Source organism: Sturnira hondurensis, unplaced genomic scaffold (assembly GCF_014824575.4).
Source record: "Sturnira hondurensis isolate 20B ecotype Veracruz unplaced genomic scaffold, ASM1482457v3 Scaffold0016663, whole genome shotgun sequence".
Taxonomy (NCBI): Eukaryota; Metazoa; Chordata; class Mammalia; order Chiroptera; family Phyllostomidae; genus Sturnira; species Sturnira hondurensis.
The window spans coordinates 6,647,825-6,669,267 of record NW_028089294.1 but is presented as its reverse complement, the minus strand read 5'-3'; the positions used below and the strand labels follow the sequence as shown (position 1 = coordinate 6,669,267).

Genomic DNA, 21,443 nt, shown 5'->3' with positions numbered 1-21,443 from the left:
CTAGGCTTCCGGCTAGATTAGCCACATCTCACCCGTCCCCAGAGGCCCAGTTGGGTGCTACCTCCTCCTCCAAGCCCTGGGCTCCTCCAGCCCACAGTCATCCCCCCTCCCTGGCTTCCTGTAGGGCAGTCAGTCTCTGCCTGCTGATTACACTGGAAATGGTGGGAAGCTGTGGCTCTCCACAGAGGGCAATTTTGACCCCCAGGGGATGTTTGGCAGTGTCTGGAGACATTTTTGTTGTCACAACTAGGACAAGGAGGCTGACAGTGGTATCTGGTGGGTAGACACCAGAGATGCTGCTAAACATCCTACGTTACACAGGACAGTGCCCCTCCCAGTGCCCAAGCAAAGAATTATCTGCTCCAAAATGTCTGTAGTGCCAAGGAGGCCCTCTGGACCAGATGCTCTCTAGTCTTGAAAAGACTTTATGTTGTACCCTAAATTATATACATATATATTAAGATTTCATTTATTTATCTTTAGAGGGGAAGGGATGGAGAGAGGGAGAAAGATATCAGTGTATGGTTGCCTCTCGTGCATCCCCTGTTGGGAACTGGCCTGCAACCCAGGCATGTGCCCTGACTGGGAATCGAACAGCAGTTGTTTGGTTCGCAGGCCCAATGCTTAATCCACTGACCTACACCAGCCAGGGCTGATATATATATATTTTTTACAATGTGTTTTATTAATGACTTCAGTGTCAATATTACTTTCTTAACCAGAGGGTGACTTCTTGGAGGACAGAGACCTTGTGTCTTGCGGGCCCCTACCTCCGGGGCTAGACCACAGGACCCCCCACGGATCTGGGATGTCCTGAAGTTGGAGAAGAAAGATGAGCAATACTCTCTGGCCTGCGCTAGCCCTTCTCAAAGATGTTCCTCCTGAGCTTCTGCTGACAGGGGCGTCCACCCTGCGGCCCGACACAAAATCCTAAATTTGCTTGAAACATTATGAGAATTTTTTTTTGGTGATTTTGTGTTGCAGTGTATTTAATGTGTGGCCCAGGACAACTCTTCTTCTCCCAGTGTGGCCCAAAGATGCCAAAAGGTTGGACACCCCTGTTAGAACTTCTTGCCAATCGGACTCTTACATTATATCGTAACACAACAAAACAAAAGACAAGGGAGCCAGACAGACACAGAATTCCTTGGTGTGGCTTACACTACCACCCGTCTTCAGCCTGCACCTCACCACATGCGTAAGCCCTGGGCTCAGCTGAGAAAACACTGTGAGAAATCATTAGATTTGAAGGCTGTGGGCAGGCATGTGTCAGCTCTCTCTTTAGCTGGGAATGAGGAACTGTGTTTCCTAAATCCGCAGATGCAGCCTGAGCAAAGCCCACACCAGGATGCATCAGAGAGAAAAGCTCTCAGATTTCTCTCTTAAATGCAGCATCTCCCAGCAGGTCAGATGTTTCTGTTTGCAGGGGTCCAGAGCATGAGGACGAATAAAGGTTCACAAACCATGTGTCTAAATATCTTAGACCTCAAAGCTGGCTAACAAATTGTTCAACATTCTGGGCTTCTATCTTGAAAAAAATGTCTTCATAATGACCTGGAAGTTCAAGCTGAATTGAGAATCTCTGGAGTCCTTACAGCACCATGCCAGAATGTGGTGATCGAGAGGAGAGCTGGCCCCAGACTTCACCTGATCCTGTTATACTCATGACACACGGCCCGCCCCTTCTTCTCTCCCCCAGCTCTGCCTCACCCTTTAAGGGTGTCCCGGCCTCCGTATCCAGTTCCGATCCCACCTCTTGTATTGTCACCATCCAGTTAGTTGACCTACCTTGGGGAGGATGAACTCAAGGAAGGGGCCCGCAGGCTCTAGAAACAGGGTTGGGACCTTTTGAACCAGGTTTTCCTGGGTCCTGTATACCCAGGGTCTAGGAAGAAGGTATGAGCCTGGCGGATGCGTCCTCTTGGTCTCACAGAGTCCTTACCCCAGGAGGGAGGGAAAGACCAGAGAAGAGTTAGGGTGGAGCCCTCTTAAAGTGCCAGCCCTGCATGATGACCCTCTTATCAGGCCTAAGGGCAGAACTGCAGTCCCAGAGTAGCAGCAGCTACACAGTGGGCCCTAGGCCTTCTGGGGGCCAACCCCCCCCTTACCCCCACCACACGCAGATGGGCAGGAACCTCAAAGTCTTTTTTTAGATATAATTCATAACCCCATAATTCATTCACCCATTTGAAGTGTATATTCAGAGTTGTGTAACCATCATCAGAATTTCAGAACAGTTTATCCCCCCAAAGGAAACCCTGGCCCTTAGTTGTCACCTCCAAATCCCTCTAGCCCTAGGCAATCACTGATCTACTTTCTGTCTCTATAGATTTGCCCATTTTGGACATTTCATATAAGAGGACTCATCCTAACATATGGTCCTTTGTGATTGGCTTCTTTCACTTAGTGTAGTGTTTTCAAGGCTCCTCTGTGTTGTAGCAGGTATCAGTGCTTCAGTCCTTTCATTGCCAAATAACATTCCACTGTGCAGATGGCCCTCATCTTAGTTACCCAGAGGCCCAGTCAGTAGGTACCCACCCAGCCTACTCACGTTTAGGATGTAAATGTCCTTGATATCATTTCACAGTAGTTCATGCATGTCAGGGATGAGCTGAGTCCGGCGGGGGAGGCATCAGAGGGGCCAGGGAGTCACAGACACATTGTCTGGGAGAGAGGAGAGAGCTGTTTGTAGACAGCAGCACAACATAGCTCTTCTCTGATATCCCCCCTCACTCTTTCTCCCCCTTTCCTTATTCCTTTATCACCATGGCAACTAACGATGCTTCCTGCTCCTCCTGTTCCCATCCCTGGCTGTTTCTGGTCCCTAGGCCCCCCTGCTCTGTCTGATAAACTTCATAAAGCTGTTGCCAGCCTCCTTCTACATAACTCAGCCTGGGCGCCCAGCTCTGCCCTCCACCCCAACACACTCTTCCCTCCGCATTTCTTGGCTTCCAGGCCCCTTCTTTAATCCTAGTCCAGGCTCGGGCCAAATTCCCACCTTTCTTCAAGAAGTTGTATATGCAAATTAGATTTTTGCCACTCTAACCTGATTTGAAATTAAGAGGTCTGTCTGCCTCTTGAAACACCTCAAGGTGAGGCAATGTGTGAAGGGAAGAATCCATTACTGCTGCTTCTGTGCTTAAACCCTGTGGTCGAGTGAATCACGTTCTATTTCCGTACTGGCAGTGTTTTCTGTTTACAGAAATCCCCCAGCAGGTCTCTGAGTGAAACAGACTCTATTGCAAGGGAAACTGTAGCTCAAGTTCAGAGGCTGAGAGCTGGTGGGCCTGCAGACTCTCGTTAGGTCCAGTGTGCTTTGCTTAGGACAGTCTCCTGGAGTTCCTCGGAGTTAGCCTGGTGTCTGATAGCTGGCAAGCTTTTTACCACTTTGCTCTGCTTCCAGGGCCTTCCAGTCAAAGCACATGGTGGTCTCAGAGCCCACGGGGGCGGCACTGAGACCAGGGCATCTGTGTCTGTGAGGATATGGAAATTGCCTGGGAGCGAAAGTTAGTGACCTGGCACTGTGAGATTTCTCGCTGGGTCTGACCACCTTCCTCTTCTTTCCTACACCTGCCGTAGCACCCTGGGCTACGGAGAGAGAGCTAGGCATGGCCGATTTAAGAGGAACGAGCCCCCAGGCGGGGTACAGACAGCTCACCCGACTTGAGGGACAAAGTAGAGGGTGTTGAGTGGGATCCGGGAGGAAGCTTCCCTGGGGCTCTGAGTATGGATCTCCTGCTTACTTCTCAAGAAAAGGGTCGGGGTGTCAAATGGGTTGGGCTCACGAGTGAGGACTTACATCCTCGTCTCCTTTGAAAGGCATGTCCCTCCACAGCCTTTGGTGGGAGGCAGTGAGAGAATAGGCAGAATAAAAGGGTAGATTTTTAAGTCAAACACCTTTGAATCTGCCACCTCGAGGCATACCCACGTGGAGGGACACAGTGGGGCTGCACAACTATTTGAAATAAAGCAACAGCATTCTTCGCCTGCGTTATCAAAGCAGCTCTGAATCCTCATCCACAAACCCAAGCATATGAGACATACATTTCTTTCTTTCTTATTATTTATTTTAAAAATTGAACTTATTGGTGTGACGTTGGTGAATAAAATGATACAGGTTTCAGGCGTACAATTCTGTAATACATCATCTGTGTGTTGTAGTGTTTCCTTCAAATCAGCTTCCAGCTCCTTGCCACACTTGGTCTCTGCCACCTTCCCACTGAGGAGGCTCGGGCCACGCCTGAACCTCTCTGAGTCTGCTGCTTTCTCAGCTGCAAAGCGAGGGTGGTGGCAGTGCTGCTTAGGGGGAGGGGCGGGGCAGGGCAGGGAGGAGGGTACAGTGCACTGCACAGGCTGAACACACAGCAGGGGCTGTGAGCGCCCTTCCTCCCTCTCCAGGAAGCCTTCACCGAACACTTCAGCTCACAGAGCCTTCCTCTGGTTGCCTATTCCATCTCTTTGTGCCCTGGATGGTTCATTCTTTTATTCCTCGAGCCCTGATGGAGCCCCCCATCAGCGGGTGCTCCCTGTGGTCGCATTATTAGCTGCTCTGGTGTCTCCTGGCTGAAGCAGAGCTGGGTGCTGGAAGAAGAGTTATTTGCATGGCAGGTCGCTGTAGCCAGCCCTTCCTGGGTTGCAGAGACCCCCACCCTACCCACGCCACCTCCTTGGTCAAAAGTTGTCTTGCTCAGCACTTTCTTCCCAGCTTCCTGGTGGCTGGCTTCCAAGGCTTGCCTTCTGTCCCAGGACCTTACAAAGGCCCTTTTGATGAAAAGTTTGAGGCAAAGTAACTGTGTCATTTGATACAAATGAGGTTTGTAGGGATAAAAGTTGAGCTTTATTCTTTTATTTTTGGATTTGGTAGCCCATAGCAAAATGACCTGCTGAATGGGGCTAGGGGCCAAGGCCAGGAGGGAGGAGAACCTGGAGGCGTTGGAGAGCTTGAGGCTCTGCCAGCCCTGTGATGAGCAGCTGCCAGCCTGGGGCGTGACCTGAACACAGAGAGGTGCCTCCTGCTCTCTTGGGTGCTGCTTCCAGAGCCGGTGGGTGAAGCAGGGGCCCACTTTACCTGGGAGGGAGGGAGGCCTCAGCATCCTCCACCCCTGGGCCTACTCCTGTGGTCCCCACACCTTTCAGAATGCATAGCACCTGCTCCCCTCCCTCCCTCCCTCTGATGGTTAGCCCTCCCAAAGACACAGCCTCTCAGGGCAGGATTTGGGAGGCACCACCAAAGCCCCTTACCTCAGGGGGTCTCCTTCATGCACCCCCAGGGCTGGCCTCATGGGCAGACCACCAGGCCAGTGGCACCGGGCCCCACACTCAGGGGGACCCCTGTGATCGGAGGGCCCTGTGCTGGGGGGATGCCTAAGCTGAGAGGAGCCCTGCATTTGGGAGGGGGACACACTTGGTTTCAGGCTCTGCTGTCGGTGCCTTGAAATTCTTAATATTCCTGAACACCTGCATCGTTCTTTTGCTCTGGGCCCCACAAATCCCGGAGCCAGTCCTCTCCGCCTCTCCCAGTCCCTAACAGCAGGTGGGCAATCCCCACACCTCCCTCGCTCATCCTCACTAACGCCTGTGACTTGTCTCCTTTCACATGTACAGTGCGCTGGCACCCCCTTGTCGTGTGCACCTGCCACCACAGCCCTGCGAGGCGGTAACATCACCCACTCTCGGCTGAGGAGAAGGTCGCTCGTTGGGATTTGCCCCACGCCCCCAGGCCCTTTGATGCCACCCCTTTGTTCCCCTCGAGGACTAAGAGGTCCACCTTCCGAAACATCTATGACCCCCTCCTCCTTAAGGGTAGAAAATTTGCAAGTGGGAAGCCGATTCTCCACTTTCCTCTCAAAAGCCGACCAAGCCCTCTGAGGGCACTTAATAAATATTAACTAATGAACCTGCAGCTGCTGCGCCTTTGGCTAATTAAGTCTACATAAGTCACAGACTTTAAATTATGCAACAAGGCTTGGCCAAAACAGCTTAAAAATGCGCAGCCCCAGCTTTTTTGCTGTGCCCTGTGGAAAAATCCCATCTTTTAATCATGCTTAACCTTCCTGAAGAAACAGTGGCAAGTCTTTAAATAATGAATGAACGTATATTAGCAAGATTTCCCCAAAGCTACACACATCAGAGGCAGATCAAAAAAGGGACGGAGGCAGAGACAGGCCTGGGGAGACTCGGAAGTTTCTGATGAGCCCTGGAGCGCTGGGGAAACTCCTTTGGCTCCTCAGAAGCCCAGAGCAAGGACTTGGGAACCCAGAGGGAGACCAGATGCACCGCCACCCTGGGCTGGGCCCCCAGGCTCTTGGAGGCTGCTCAGTTACCCTCTCCTCCCTTGACATCTTGTAGCCTCCCTCCCGCAGACCCTCTAAGCCAAGAGCCACAAGGCAGTGGTGGAACTGAGTCACATTACTTGGAGCAGAGAGCTTCCCAGACTTTCTAAGATACCCCAGGCAATGCAGATGCAGCTGGTCCTCAGATGGCCAGTTAAGTAGCAAGGATTTAGGTTTTGTAATGTGGCTGCTTATTACAACCAGGGGGGCACTTTCAAGTCCACCAAACCCCCTGGACACCATCACAGATCAATGAAATCCAACCCTAGGCTTTGGTTCTTTTTACATTTTTCAAAAGCTGAGTTAGAGTCTAGATAACTTATAGGTCACCCAAATGAAGCCTAGAAAGCTGAACTGACTTGTTACAGTCAGTCAGCTGCTAAGGTGGGATTAGAAACTCACGGCCCATTCCCTCTTGCTTGGGTGTACCGTGTGGCCATGCGAGTGGGCTGCCAGGCAAGACATCGAGATGTCAGGGGCACTGGCTTTGTTCTGTGGGATCTGGGACACAGGAAGGATCCAGGGCAGACTTGCCTCCTCTTGCATCTTTGCTGAAGGTACTTTGCACAGAGGGGCATGCCCTTCTAAGTCCCCAGGCAAGGCTGCTGCCCTGGCTGTGTAAGGTCATGAGGCCTCAGGCAGAGGTCAGGAGGGTGAAGGCAGCACTGTTCCAGTCACAAGTCCAGAGAAAACCATGATCTTTCTGCTGTGGTATGCGAATGAGGCCTTAAGACAGAAGTGGGCCAGGCCCAGATTGGCTGCAGCTGTGCTCCACCCCATTGTCTCAGCCTCCAGGGAGACCCTGGCTCAGCGCTGACCCTGGCTCAGCCTTCAGGGACACCCTGGCTCAGTAGGTGGGAGGGGTGGGGGTGGGGTGGGGGGTGGGAGCCAGGCCTGAAAAAAGCAGGGTATGGTAGCACAGTCATTTATTCAATATCCACCCCTCCCTCCTCTATACTGTCAGAATCCCAATTTTGTTCAATTCTGCAACAATGTCCAGGCAAAACAAACAAACCAACAAAAACCACCTACCACCTCAGATGCTCTGCAGCTAGGAGCAGCCACAGGACCAGTCTGGGCAGTGAGATGTAAGCAGAAGTCTCTAGGTGAGTCTTTCTGAAAAGCTGTTAAAAGGTGGTTCCTCCCTGCGCCCCACCCCTTCTGAGTTGGAGTTGTGGACCCGATGCCTGGAGCTGCAGCCACCATCTTGAGATCATGAGGCTGAAAGCCATGGGGTGAGGAGAATGAAAGCTGTGTGCTAAGGATAGTGGAGCAAAAAGAAGCCTGAGTCTTCTATGGCTTCCTAGAGCAGTTTCATCAGTCATGGACTGCCTTACCTGGGACTTCTCAGCATGTGAGAATCATAAACCTTTTTGTTAAGCTACTGTGGCTGGGTTTCTTTTATGGTGAATGCAATCCTCACACACGGCACCTTAGGAAGGATGTTCCTGAACTGGAAATGGGAAGAAAAGCTCGAGGCAAGAACATGGTCTCCGAGAGGAGAGGGAAAGGGGACCTTCCCCCCCTCTTTGGGGTGCTCACTCTCTCACTCTACAATTTTCAGGGATTCTCTATTTCCCAAGGGACTGAGTTCATAATTGCTCAGACCAACATTTAGGACTATAAAATTGGGCTCCAAATTAATGGTCCAGGCCTATTACACTTAGTTCACACCATTCACTGGAACGACCACGAGCCTTTCCTTCTTCCTGAGTACAGCTTACACGTTCCCCTCCTGATCTCAGTTCACATGAGTTCTCCCGCCTCCTTTCTGCCTGTCCCCGAGCTCACCCGCCCTGGGGGACCACTCTTTTGAGAAGACATCCCATCACCCTGGGCTCCAGGATCTGCTTCACCACTGACTGATAGCATCTTTACGTTTTCAGGTGTCATGGCCTCCTGTCCCCAGCAAGGCTGTGAGATCCTCTGAGTCAGGATCTTGGGAGCATAGTCAGGTAGAGAGACCATGTACTTGGGAGTCAGACTTGAGACCTAGGATGGTCTTGGGCACATGACTCAACCCCTCTGAGCCTCCCTACCTCCCAGGGTTCTGGTGAAGAGAGCCTGTGTAAAGCCTTTAGCGACGTGCCTGCCGCACTGGAGGGGCTCAAGAAGTGTGTGGGAGTTGGCTCGTTACCTGCTTGGTAACTCCTCAGCTGTGCCTTTTCCTATCCTTCACTTCTCTCTGCATCTCCGTCTCCCTCCCTTCTGATTTTTGGCTTTGCCCGCTAACTGGGAGGTCTGCACTATGACTGCGCTGTTCTTATTTTCCCAGAGGAAGGATCTTAGGCTGCTGGCTCTTTAATAACAGTGGGAGATGGCAGCGGGAGATTTCATGCCCATTGCTAAGGGGGTGAGAGGAGGAGCTAACTGTTCAAGAGCGTTAGCTAAGGCGTTCTCTGAAGATTTGTAAGGAAAACGAATGTATTAAAGCCTAGTTTTACCTAGGCTTTACCTAAGCAACAGGTGATGGACCTAAATGACCTTATAGCACTTGGTATTTTTTACAAACTCCCAATTCTGTCTGTTACAACAAGGTAAACATCTGTTTTGTTTTTTAAATTGATATCCTGGTCTCCTTCTTTTGCCTCAACCCCACCCCAGAAACCCAGATCAAATAAGATGGTCGTCAGCAGTGACCCATAGCGAAAACCCTTTCACTGGGCATTTAATGAGAAACGGTGGCTTTATTACTTCCAAGGAACCCTCCACACGGAGCTATAAATAGCGCTTGGTATGTCTATGAATGGGAGATGAGGACTCACCACAGACTGAGATGGCCGGTAACGTCCTGACGTTGAACCCTGGCGAGGCCGTCTTTTTTCATGTGTCTTTTTCCCTGAGCATCACTCAGAGAGCCCCAGGCAGAAACTTACTGTTTTGTCCCTCTTGAGACAGAGCCCCGTGCCTGGGAAGGGGAGGGCTTCCTAAAGACTTGACTGATCGCGCAGCTGTCCAGCCTCGTCCGGTTTTCAGCCTTGTCCCTGCAGGCTCCTCTACCTTAGCCAGGGCCTCGCCATTGCTCCTGGGCGGGGCTGCTGGGGTCAGCTGCCAGTGGGTTAAGGGTGTGTGTGACGGAGATGGGGCGGGGGTGGGGCTAGCGATGGGAGAGTTGCAATACTTTTTCTTGTTCCATATGTACCTGGCAGCTTCATTTAAAAAAAAGATTAATTTATTTTTAGAGAGAGGGGAAGGGAGGGAGAGAGAGGAAGCGAAATATTGATGTGCGAAACATCAATCAGTTGCCTCTAGCTCGCCCCCAGCTGGGGACTGGGCCACCATCCTGGCATGTGCCCCACCGGGAATTCAACCTGCAACCGACCACCTGGTGTGTGGGACTACGGCCAACCTACTGAGGCACACCGGTCAGGGCTGAAGCTCCATTTTGTGCCTCCCGTGAGCCCTCTGGTGTTTCAAGTCTGTTCTTTAGGTTTTGGTTGTCCATTTACTTGGGGTGGGGTGGGGAGGTGCATACAACTCAGCTGTGGACAACCATTTACTGTGTGTTTCTATCTCTCTGTGAGTCTGTATGATTTGAGGGTTGGACTGTGTGGCCTCTTTTATTTCTCTTCTGACTTTTCTGCTAGAGCAGCCTTGCTGAGTTGCTCTGGGCCCAATCAGGCGATCAGTTCTTTCTTCCCAGTGCCCCCAGGAGGATGCCCAGATTTTGCAGCCTGGCCTCACCCAGGCATGCACTGTCCAGGGACACCCATTGCCGGTCAGATTCTGACAGGCTTGTCCAGGGCTCCCTGAGCTTCAGTATTTCTTTTTTTGAACTGTGCGTGACCCAAGGGCAGCTCCAAGCCTGCATCACTGACTGTGTATAGCACTGCTCAGGCCCAGCCAGTGGAGTCACTCACACTAGGGTGTAAAAGGTTGACAGTGAGCTGTTTCTGACATCAAGTTCTGATTGTGGGGAGGCACCACGTTAGGGGGGGGAGGTGCCAGGGATCGAGGAGACAGGGCAGCTTGGGCCAATGTGGGTCAGGTCCCAGTAACACTAGCATGGAGGTCCCCAGTGATGGAGAGAACAAAGGCACTTAGACATATGACCATAAAGTTTTAATCAAACAAAGCAAAATGGCGGCGATGCAGAACAGGTAGTGCTTGGAGAAGAGAAAGAAGATCATCTCCTTGGTGACGTAGATTATGTGTATAAAGATGAAGCAGTACAGGAACAGGGCAAACTGGTTCTGGGGGTGCAGGAGGTCCTGGAGGCCTCCTGAGAACTGTGGGGGAAAGAAGACAGCGGGGCTGGCAAAACCAGGGCACAGGTGCCAGGCAGAACTGGGTTGCAATCTGCTCTTTTTTTTTTAATTAAGATTTTTATTTGTTTATTTTTAGAGAGAGGGGGAGGGAGGGAGGGAGAAAGAGAGGAAGAGAATTATCGATGTGTGGCTGCCTCTTGCATGCCCCTTACTGGAGACCTGGCCGGCAACCCAGGTATGTGTCCTGACTGGGAATTGAACCAGTGACCCTTTGGTTTTCAGGCTGGCGGTGCTCACCTCACAAGATTATAAGGAGGTGAGGCAAGAAATTGTGAGGCAAGATTATAAGGAGGGAGAGGCAAGAAGTCAGAAATTGTGAGGGAAGCCACTGGCTCGGAGAGGGCACTCATGGGCATTTACTCCTTGAGTCTGCTCCTGTCCCCCTGACTCAGGCTTCCCCTCTCTGTTCACCTCTGTTTCCCCTGCTTCCGAGCCACACAGGCAGGCAGTCTTCTCTGTCCCTGAGGTCCTAGAGCTGGAGGCCCGGCCTTGGCGTGTTCTCTGGTGGTTTGCCCTGACACTTAACCCCTGTTTTCTGGACAGTAGTCCCGGAACAGGTGTCCCTTGGGCACTGCCTTGGTCCTGGCCCATGTCACATGGGGTCAGTCTGTGATCCTTCAGCCCAGGTTTGGTCTCTCCTGAGGACAGGTGGTAGGAATCTGATTGGCTGATGACGGGACCTCCCTAAACCCTCAGAGTCTTAGACATGGGGGCAGGTCGCATCTTTGGTTCTGTCCCTTATTCTGTCCATGTGTTGTTCTGCTCCAGACCTGTATAACTGAGGCTGACAGAGCCCATTCTGACTGTAGAAAGCATCGGCTTGTAAGCAAGGCAAAATCTGGTAAGATACCACCCATGTTTCTTCTTGAAAATATCTTCCAAAATCATGCCACATTTTTTTGTATGCAGGCTGATGGCAGGGACTGTGAGTCCCTAAACTAGCTGGAAACATGCTCGCAGAGGTATTTTTCAATACAATGAAATCTATTCTACCCACGTATCCACCCAGAAAAAGAGAGACTGGAGAGAAGTTTAGACAGCAAGTCGGCTGGCTCCCCAGCCTTCAGTCAAACCCTTTTGTGAACTCTTACTAGAGACTGGGGTTTGGGACACAGCCTTGTGAAAACCGCTTGGTAAAACGTGAAGGCAACTAAGTCAAAGTGAGGCGGAAGGCATTGACTCCAGTGGTGCCAACCGTAGAATGAATGGCAAGGAAGTTGGGGACCCAAGAGAGAGTCCTGGGTGCTGGTGCAGTGCAGGGGGCGGCAGGCAGACCCAATGTTTCTCTGCAGACCCTGGGTGGCCCTGGGCCCACAGACTTGCCTTCCGGCCACCGTCTGTCATCTGCATGTGTGTTCAGTCTGAAATGCTGATGGGTGCTGTGTGTGATTTTAATAACAGAACATGCATTTGTGAGAACTTTTAGACTTTCGATGGCCTATCTTTTGAGTAGAAGACAGAAAGCGGATAGCACACTCCAGCAAGGGTTTCCACCTCATCCAGCAAGGCAGGACGTGTTCAAGCTGAAAAGTGGAAGTGAGTGGAGAGGAAGCAATGCCGGCCAAAGGCACAGTGCCACAGACACCTGCTTTCTGCCGTGTCCGGCTTCAACCTGTACCAGGTTTCATCCCGGGATCCTGAGGGTAAAACCACACGTTTGGAAATGGAACTTATTTGTGATATGTCAAAAGTATCAAGAAATGGGCCAGAATATTTGGGATAGGCAAATCTTTTCTAGATTTTTAAAAAGAGGGGGAGAGAGAGAGAGAAAAGATGGATTCTAGAAATCCCTGTTCAATTAACTTGACTTGGCTTAGCAAAATCATTTAGTGCATAATTAAGGAGGTATTTTGCAAGCAAGAAAAAAAATTGCTAAGCAGCCAGAATGTGTTTGTTGAGAGCAAATCATGCAAAACCAACCCCATTTTCTTAGAAAAATACTGACCAGTCAGTCCACTGGGGAAATGCTATAGGTAGTAAAATATGTTAATTCTGGGAAGTCGTCTGACAGTGCGTCTCGGGGTAGTTTTCTGGACAAAGCAGAGAAATGGGAACTGGCTGAAATGGAGCACGAGGGCCTGATTAACGGGCCGCCGCTAACCTGCAGGGAGACCTTTCGGCAGCGTGTCCTTCAGGTCACACCCTCCTCGGCAGTTACGGCAACGACTTGGACAAAGACAGAAGGCTGGGTTCTCAGAATTGAGGATGACTCAGAGCTGGGAAGCATAGCTCATACATTATACTTCAATAAAATTGAAAAATGATGAACACGAGTTGTTGCATTTGGGTCAAGAAGTGAGTCACATGAGTACATAAAAATGATAATAGCTAACATTTATCGAGTGCTTACCTAATGTGCCAGGCTCACTGCAAAGTGCCTTGCACGCCTTCTCTCATTCAGTCCTCGCAGTGACCCTACGGGACAGGCACTGCCTTATGGAGGAGCAAACCCAGGCCTGAGAGCATTGGCAACTTGCTCAGAGTCATGCAGTTTCCATGGGGCGGAGCCAGGGTTTTAACCCCCGGCTGTCTGACGTTAAACCCCAGAGGACACTGCTTTAAATAATAACCTCCTTCATTATTTAGGCTAATGATGGCCCAGTTACAGTGCTGAGCACTTCACATCCCAGTTAATCGCAAGTTGGTGCTCTCATCCCCACTTAGTACAGAGTAGAGGAGAACGGTCCATTTCTGGCTAAAAAGATGTCTAAGTGTTAGCTGACAAGGCAGAGGGATCCAGCAGAGCAAAGGCAGCCCTGGTCAGGGGAGGGGGTGGTTTTATCCAAATCCACTGGTCAGACTGCAGCTGGGGGGCCGGGTGAGCCCAAGCCCGCATCTCTTAGAAGAAACGCAGAGAGGAATGGAGAATGGTGGAAATCCGGTCCTAGAGGAAATGTTGAAGACTTTTCCCTGAGAAGGAAAGCCAGGGGCTGGTGGGTGGACAATGCGGAGCCTCTCTCAGGCAGGGTCAAGTCTCAGCTTAGCGTGGAAGCTCTAAGGCAGTGAGTGCCAGCTCCGGACCAGGGAGGTGTGCAGCAGTGCAGCAGGTGGGGTGGACTTCAGAGACGGAGGCCCCCTTCACCCCTTGGCCCTCCGCGGGACCTGCGGAGCTCCCCCGCTTCCCTATCACCTACCAGACGGGGCGCCGCCTGCTGCCGCAGCTGCTCCATCACCTCCTCGTGCTGCCGCTGGCGCTCACTCTCCTGGTGCAGGTACTGCAGCCGCGTGAGCTCAAACTCCATGCGCACTTTCTCCAGCTCCATCTCAGCACTGCGCTCACTTCCTCTGGTCCCCGGGGCCAGGGGCTGCTCTGCGAGTTCAGGCCCATCGCCCGCCTGGCCCTTGGTGGTGGGGCCAGCCTTGGGGGATGGCAACTTAGGTGGCCCTGAGCAGCCTCTGTCGTCACAAATTTCCATCTCCTCCAAGTAGTCGTAGGAAGAGTCTGGCTTAGGGGGCTCTGCCTCCTGAGGTAGGGAGGGCAAGGTTGAGGGGTGGCCAGGAGTCAGTGCGGGTGCTGCCCACCCCAGGGCACTACCACATCCCTGGGCCTCAGTGGGCTGCAGAGTTTGAACGAGCGTTTGCTGTGAGCTGTAAAGATCGAGGCTCAGTTCTCAATAGCAATGCACTTACAGGAACTGAGTCAAGAAGAAGGATAGGGCGAGCTGCCACAAAGGAATGAAGCCCCAAGGAGAGAGAGGCGGCACTGGGGAGTTGAGGCAGCAGGCTGTCTTCCCAGTGATTTTCAAATCACCGTGGGGGTTACTTCCCCGGCCCGATTCCATCTAACTCTGAAAAGAGTTAGGCACCCCACTGTCCTGGGAGCTATGGGAGGAAGACACCCAGGGTCTGTGCTGAGAGCCCAAAGCTCTGGGGTCCAGTGAGGGCTGTGGAGGAGCTGGGCGCTCTCACAGTGGGAGGAAAGGGCTCCACGTGGGGAAGTGGATGGGAAAGACCCACGTCTGCGCCAAGTGGTCTCGTGATCTTACGAAGGGCCTTGGCCCCTGCTTGCAGCTGGGTGCCAGTGTGGGGATGGGGCGCACTGCACCCCTCTTCTTCTCAGCCAGGGGAACCTCCCAGCACTCAGCCCCTGTCCTGTGTTCCCACAGCACTTCCCTCACGTGAGGGGATGAGCAGGGCAACAGGGCAGCCACCCCCTTACCAAAGCAGCCCTCGACTTCCCTTCAGACATGGGGTCATCGGGCACCATCTTGGGGATGGCTGGGCAGCTTTCTCCTGCTCCTCCGGCTTCCATCGTCTCCCTGTCCTCTGAGGGCATCCTGAAAACCACGATGCTGCCAATTGGGGCCGAAGGGCATCTCTCGAGGCACTATCATTTGCCCTCACCAGATTCCACCATCACAATCCCCTGTCCTCACAATAACCCACATTCTACCGGTTGCTAGGGCCCCTTTGCAGAGGCTGGGTTGCCTTCGAAATGCCATTATTAGGAACTGCAGGAGAGGCCCTTGCCGCCCCTAAGTACTGCCTTGAAAACTAGAATTCCACCACTGGAAACCCAGAACCCCATCATTTGAAATCTACTCCCTTGGGATTCTCTTTTAAATGCAAATAGTATGTAGATGACCTACAACAGCCCCACAAACCCTGTTATGGGCTGAATTGTGTCCACCGCACTCCCAATTCACATGCTGAGGTCTTAACCCCCAGTACCTTAGACCTTTGGAGATGGAGACTTTACAGAGGCAATGAAGTTAAAATGAGGTCATCAGGGAGGGTTCTAACCCAGTCCAACTGATGTCCTTACAAGAAGAGGAAATTCGGGCGCAGACGTGCACAGGAGGAAGATGGCGTGAAGAGAAGGGCGAAAAGGGCCGTCTATAAACCGAGGAGAGAGGCTTCGTGTGAACCAGGGTTCTCCAGAGAACCCGAACGGTAGGAGGATGTGTGTGTGTGTTATTCATATGCTTTGTTATAAGGCTCCTGTGATTCCGGAGGCAGAGAAGTGGCACAACTCGCTTCCTACAAGTGGGAGGCCCCTGAAAGCCAGCCAGGCCCAACGGCCTAATAACCAACAGGAGGGCTGCTGGTCTCAGTCCACAGCCCGGAACAGGCCGATATGTGGCTCAAGCAGTCAGGCCAATGGAACCAGTTCAGCTTTCCTCCACCTTTTTCTCCTTCGAACAGTCAGGCGATGGCCATTCACACTGTGCAGGGCCGTCGGCTTTACTCGGTCCACCAGTTCCAGTGCTAATCTCATCCAGAAACACCCTCAGTGGCACACCCAGACGCAGTGAACCACATGTTTGGACATCCCGTGGTTCAGTCCAGTGGACACATTAATGGAGATAGACCTGGAACAGACCCTTCCCTCCCAGCCTGCAGCAGGAGCCAACCCTGCTGACACCTGGATTTCAAACTTCCAGCCTCCAGAACTTGAGAAAATAAGTTTCTGTTGTTTAAGCCACCCAGTCTGTGGTACTTCGTTACAGCAGCTCCGGCATATTGATACAGCCCCCGTTATTCACTGAGGGGATTGAGGGGGACCAGCAAAGAGATCGAGGGGCCGGGGAATACACTTTGCTGTCTTCAGTTTTGTGAAAATGACCTCGAACATTTTTGGTAGTTGGAGGCAGGGTTGTATTACGGAAAGAGAAAGGGCTGCCTTTACATTTTAATTTGGCTACTCTCTCTAGCTGTTTACTTATTCGTAATGGGATTAAGGATTTAGCTTCTCCCCTCCATTATAGCAATGGTGTCAAAATAAGAGGCGTGTTTGCCTACTACCTGCCTATCAGGGGCTAGGTGAATGGCATCCGTCATATAGTTACTATAAGGGGTGGGCGTGTCACTGGAGAGAGGCAAGTGCTCCAGATCTGCCTCCTAGCAAATCTCCAACTGGACATGACTTCCCTCTCCCAGCACATGGTAGTGACCATGGGGACTATCGCACGGCTACTGTATGAGCTGCTGGTCCTGCCTGAAGTGCCAGGAGTCAGCTTCTCAGATAAATATAGGAAGCCCTTGGATAAATACTTCCTAGTGTTGATACGTTCTAAAAGTTGCATGGGACACACTTATACAAAATTTTTTTCATCAATTACCTAAAATTCAAATGTCACTGGGGATCCTGTATTTTCAGTCACTAAATCGCCATTCTAGCCTACTCACAGAAACAAAGAAATAACGAACTGCTATCTGATCACCAAGTAGAGAAATGTACCGCAAGTGCTATGGGTGGTTATTTAGCTGTATATCAGACGACCATGAAGCCTCGTGGCGTACAGCAACACATGCACTTATTTAGCTCAGGCTCTAAGAGTTGGCTGATCTTGGCTGGACTCACCCAGGAGGCTTGGCCAAGGCGGCTTTGTTCCACCTGTCCCTTGCCCTCTTTTTGGGAACAGTGGGCTAGCCTGGGCACACTCTTTTCATTGCATTGGAAATAGCACAAGATGTCTTGGAACTGGCAGACCATCCTTTTTGGCCAATAATATAAGATATTTTTATGGCCAAATCCAAAGTCAAAGGATGGTGAAATGTACTCTGTTCCCTTAGTGGGAGGAACTGCAGTCCTAGGACAAAAAATGTGGCTATGAGACAGGATGAAGAGTTGAGGCCCCAAAGGCAATTTGTTGTCATGGTCAAGAACACCAGTGCGGATATGGCTGGAGCAGCTAGGAGGAGTTTGTTGGCTGAGGTGATGTAAACAGTGGGGATGTGACCCATCCTATCATTCTTTTGTCATTGTTTTTGCAGGTGCTGACTCTGTCTCTTATGTAGCTTGCAGATAAACAGCATGTTTATAAAGGAGTCTGGCACCCACCAGACCATCGCTTGACCAGTTTCAAGGTCCTTATTGGAATGGACTGTGCTGGTCTGCACATATAGAGGTCAAGTCTCCCTTGACCTCTTTGTTCTGTTCCCCTCTCCCTCCACTGAGAGGTGGAGACGGGCTTTGGGCCAAGAGTCCCCCATCGTCCCAGGTGGTCGCCACTTAAACAGACCGTCTTTCCTTACACCGGCACCTGTCTCTTGAGTATTGGCTTGTGAAGCAGCAGGCAGCCACACCTGCATTTGGTGTCAGTGATATGAAGGGTGAGGGAGATTTGGGCAAGAGGGAAGAACCAACGTGGGCAAAGTCTCGAGTGATAATTGTTATCCACTTGCCTCTCCATTTCTGCTCTCCACCCTTCTCCACCCTGCCCTTTCCCCAGGAGGTGGGCCTCCGAGAAACTGCATTAATCTGTTAAGCAAAGCAATGTGCTCTAATGCAAAGGGAGTTTAGGATTCTCATTTCCCCTGCCCTGGGGTGGAATACTCACACACCTGTTTTTTAGGGGGCTCTGCAGGAAGCTGGGAAGGCAGGTCTCATAAGCCTTGGGTTGGTTTGGCCCTCCTGGCAGTATGGAAAGAGCCCCCCCCCCCCACGAGCCCACAGAAAGGGACCTTGTAGTAAAGCTGCATGAGAGAACCATGGAGACAGGCAGGGACTCGGGTGCCTGAGGACTGGGCTGGATTCTGCAGCCAGGGCTGGTGCGCTTTCAAGTGTTTGCCGTTTTTGCCCCTCAGCTGGTGGTGGTGGTGCTGCTGCTGCATATCCTCTCTCTTCTCACTGACATCATCTTCCCACCATTCCCCTGCCTCTTCGCTTCAGGGTACTCCGGATTTCTGCTTCCTCCCAATTTTAGCTTCCTTGTAACTTCAGCTTCCCGGCCCTGACCCCTTGGCCACTCTCTGTGCATTCTGGGTTGGGTTTGTTCTCTCTGTTTCCTAGTAGACTGTTCCAAGAGCAAGAATCAGAACGACCTGGTTTTCCTCTGTTTGGGCAGAGCCTTTTGTTCTAGCCACGGGCAGCTACACATTGGGAAGGTGCCCAGCGAGGCCAGCTGGCTGTGGGGAAGTAGAAAGATGGGGAAGACAGGGACGCATGGCGCAGCACACAGCAGCCTGGGCTTGTCCAGAGCTGTGTGTGTGGGGTCGGTCTCCCTTAGCAGGGGTGTTATGGGCAGCAGGAGCCAGGGGGAAGGCTGTGGGCACATTCACAGAGCAACGTGTCCGCGGTAGGTCTGGCAAGTAACCGGAGGAGAGACTTGTATGTTGGTACAGCACTCACACGCTTCCATGCACACGGCCTCATCCGATCCTCAGAATGTCCGTGTGAGGCACTTCGAAGCAGGTACGATGACCACTGCCTGGCAGGCCGGGAACCCGAATCACTCAGAGAGCTGGAGCGATGGGCGTCTGAGCGCCAAGCGCATTCGCAGCTGACTCAGGACCAGAATGCAGCTTTTCCGTCCCTTTGCCTGGTTTAAAAAAAGGCTAGAGCATGAAGATGGTTTGGGGGCTCCAACTCTACGAGGTGAGATGATTTCCTGCCTCAAAAAAAGAAAGAAGGAGGGGTGTATGTAGATGTTTCCAGACTGGAAAAATGGAGCTTCCTGCCCGAAGGGGTCTGGTTCAGTGGTTAGCGCTGTGTCCACACTGAGAGTAATGTGCACAGAGGGGTGTGAGGAGGGGGAAGAGGCTGCAAGGGGGACACAGAGTCATGGAAAAGAATACAAGAAAAAAGACTAATGTGCAGATTTAAAAAAGAATAAGCATAAAAAAATCCCAACAGGTATATGCTTCAGTGCAAATATGGAGTGTTCTCCAAAATGTGATATTCAGCAGAAAAGCAAAACCAGTGCTCCCATATGTAGTAGAATATGAAACGATGCTAGAATACACCTGGGAAGACATGGAAGAAGGGATCAAATTGCCTGTTGGCTGTCTCTGGGTGGGAGGGCTGAGGGATTGGGGGTTCGGGGTGGGAGGGGGACATTCTTAACTGTATAGTATTTTGTACCTTTTGACTTGAAAAAATGTGCATATATTACATTTTCAATTAGAATTTTCTAAAAGAGTCTGGAAGAGAAAGCTTCGCTCAGTGTGGGTGGAGGAAGTTCAGGATGTATGACTCCAGCTGGTTGAGGACGGGGGCGGGGGCATCTGTGAGCCCCTGAGCCAAGTCCAGCCTACACCTCAGCTCCCCGCCGTGGCCCGCTGCCCACCTGGGGTAGTCTGTAATCCCGGAGGAGGAGCGTCTCACTGCTGAAGTGTCCTCTTCCTTCCCTGGCTTCCCCAACTACAGACGGCTGTGGCCTGGGGACACTTCAGCTCAGACGTGCTGGAGCAATCAGAGGGTTATAACAGGAACGCTAATAATACCTTGCATTTATTGGGCACTAACCTTGTTCCAGGCACCAGTAATTTTTCATGGAGTATTTTACGTGATTTCCAGAGGAACCATATGAGTTAAGTACTACCATTACCTCCGTCATTGCAGGAGTGGGAACTGAGAGGCAAACTGGCCGGCCACAGCGCAGACAGGAGCAGGGGAAGCCACAGCTGGAACATCGAAGTCCCTGTAATAAACCCCTTCCTGCTTGAACATTGAGAGTGGTTTCTGTTGTCCTGACTGAACTCTGGCTGATATGGGGGTGCTGGAAAGGAGGGGGTGCTCTAGACACTTGGAGGATTTGTCAGGGAAATCTCACTGAGAAGGAGCAGGGAGTTGCTTGAGGAGCCCCCCCCGCCCCATGCTGAACGTATGCAGCGACATAGAGGAAGGCACGTGTATGAAAGCATGTATATGAGCGTGGTATCAGTTGGGGCCCAATTATGAGACAGAAACTACAGTCATTCCAACAGGGGAGGTAGATACGAGACAATTTTTAATTACTAATAGGAAGTGGCTACTTGGGAGTCAAGAGAACTCTAAATAATACAGAAAGGAATACATCTGGGAGAGGAGTTCCTCTGAGGCTGAAACTCAGATCTCATGGGGGAGGGTGTGGCTGAGCCTCTGGATGGTGTAAAAGCTCACTGAGGTCAAGTCCAAGTCAAGCAGGTCAAAGCTGGCAAGCAGGAAACTATGCACTGAGGTGGCAACCAAACTGACCAGGAAGTTGCTTGCCTAGGGGGTGGTGTTGAACTTGCTAGGAAGTCACTAGCAAGTTCTGCTGGGAAGCTCGAGAAGCTGCCCCTAAGATGCCCTGCCATTCACCATGGGAGGAGAATGCCACTAGGTGTGCTGATCAAACATTGCAGCATCGAGGGAGCAAGCAAGAAAAAAATAATAAAGGTGCGCCAGAACCAGAGACTCCCTCTCTCCTGTGCTGTCTCTCCAGCGCCCTCTACTGACAAAGTTTAACATCGTGGACTGGCAAGGGAAGTGTATAGCTTTCAGCTTGAAGATCAGGAGCAGGGCACTGAGGATGGATTTATGATTGAGACGTAAGAACTTGATAACTGGCATAACAGGTGCATACCAGGAAGTCAATTTCAACACACCTGCCTCGGTGCACTGGGGGAACGTCCCGCCTTAGTAGATGTCATCGAAAACAGTATTTCACAAGCCTCTCCCAGGTTCATGAACCTGTGCTAGGTAGGTACTGAGGGAGCATGAAGCATCATCGCGTGCAATTCTTACCTCTGTGGACTGTCTAATGTAGCTGGAGAGAGAAGGAATGCTTCCCGATCTTCCCTAAACACACCCCAGCTTGCCTGCCTTGCTGATTTTTGCTGGCAGTTTCCTCAGCCCACCAGTCTCTCCTTGATCTCCCCTCCAGCCTTCGGGACCCACCCCAGTTGCTTCCACCTGTGAAGCTGTGCGCTGGTCTCTGGCCGATAGGAGAATGCCACTAGTGGCAGGCAACTCGATGCATCTCTTCCCTAGATCAATGGCTGGGCGACAGCAGAGTGCGCTCCCTGGCTCCCAGCAGGCACCAGGAAAGGGCCCGTTGAGCCTGTGGCCCTGGCCAGGCTGTGGCTCCCCTCTGGCTTGTGATGTGACACCAGCAGGCAGACCAGAGGGCCAGGGAGCTACACCTTCTGTCTTCAC

At 51.7% G+C, this 21,443-nt stretch overlaps 1 protein-coding gene across 1 annotated transcript; it reads right to left on the bottom strand.

Annotated features, from left to right (window-relative positions):
* Window positions 1–10,372: 10,372 nt before the first annotated feature.
* TMEM247 (transmembrane protein 247) lies at window positions 10,373–14,876 on the bottom strand. The gene is made up of 3 exons (XM_037066897.1): window positions 14,760–14,876; window positions 13,735–14,064; window positions 10,373–10,561 (listed from the first exon to the last, which is right to left on the bottom strand). Exons 1-3 carry the CDS (start codon window positions 14,874–14,876, stop codon window positions 10,373–10,375), a joined length of 636 nt encoding a protein of 211 aa, XP_036922792.1.
* Window positions 14,877–21,443: the final 6,567 nt, after the last annotated feature.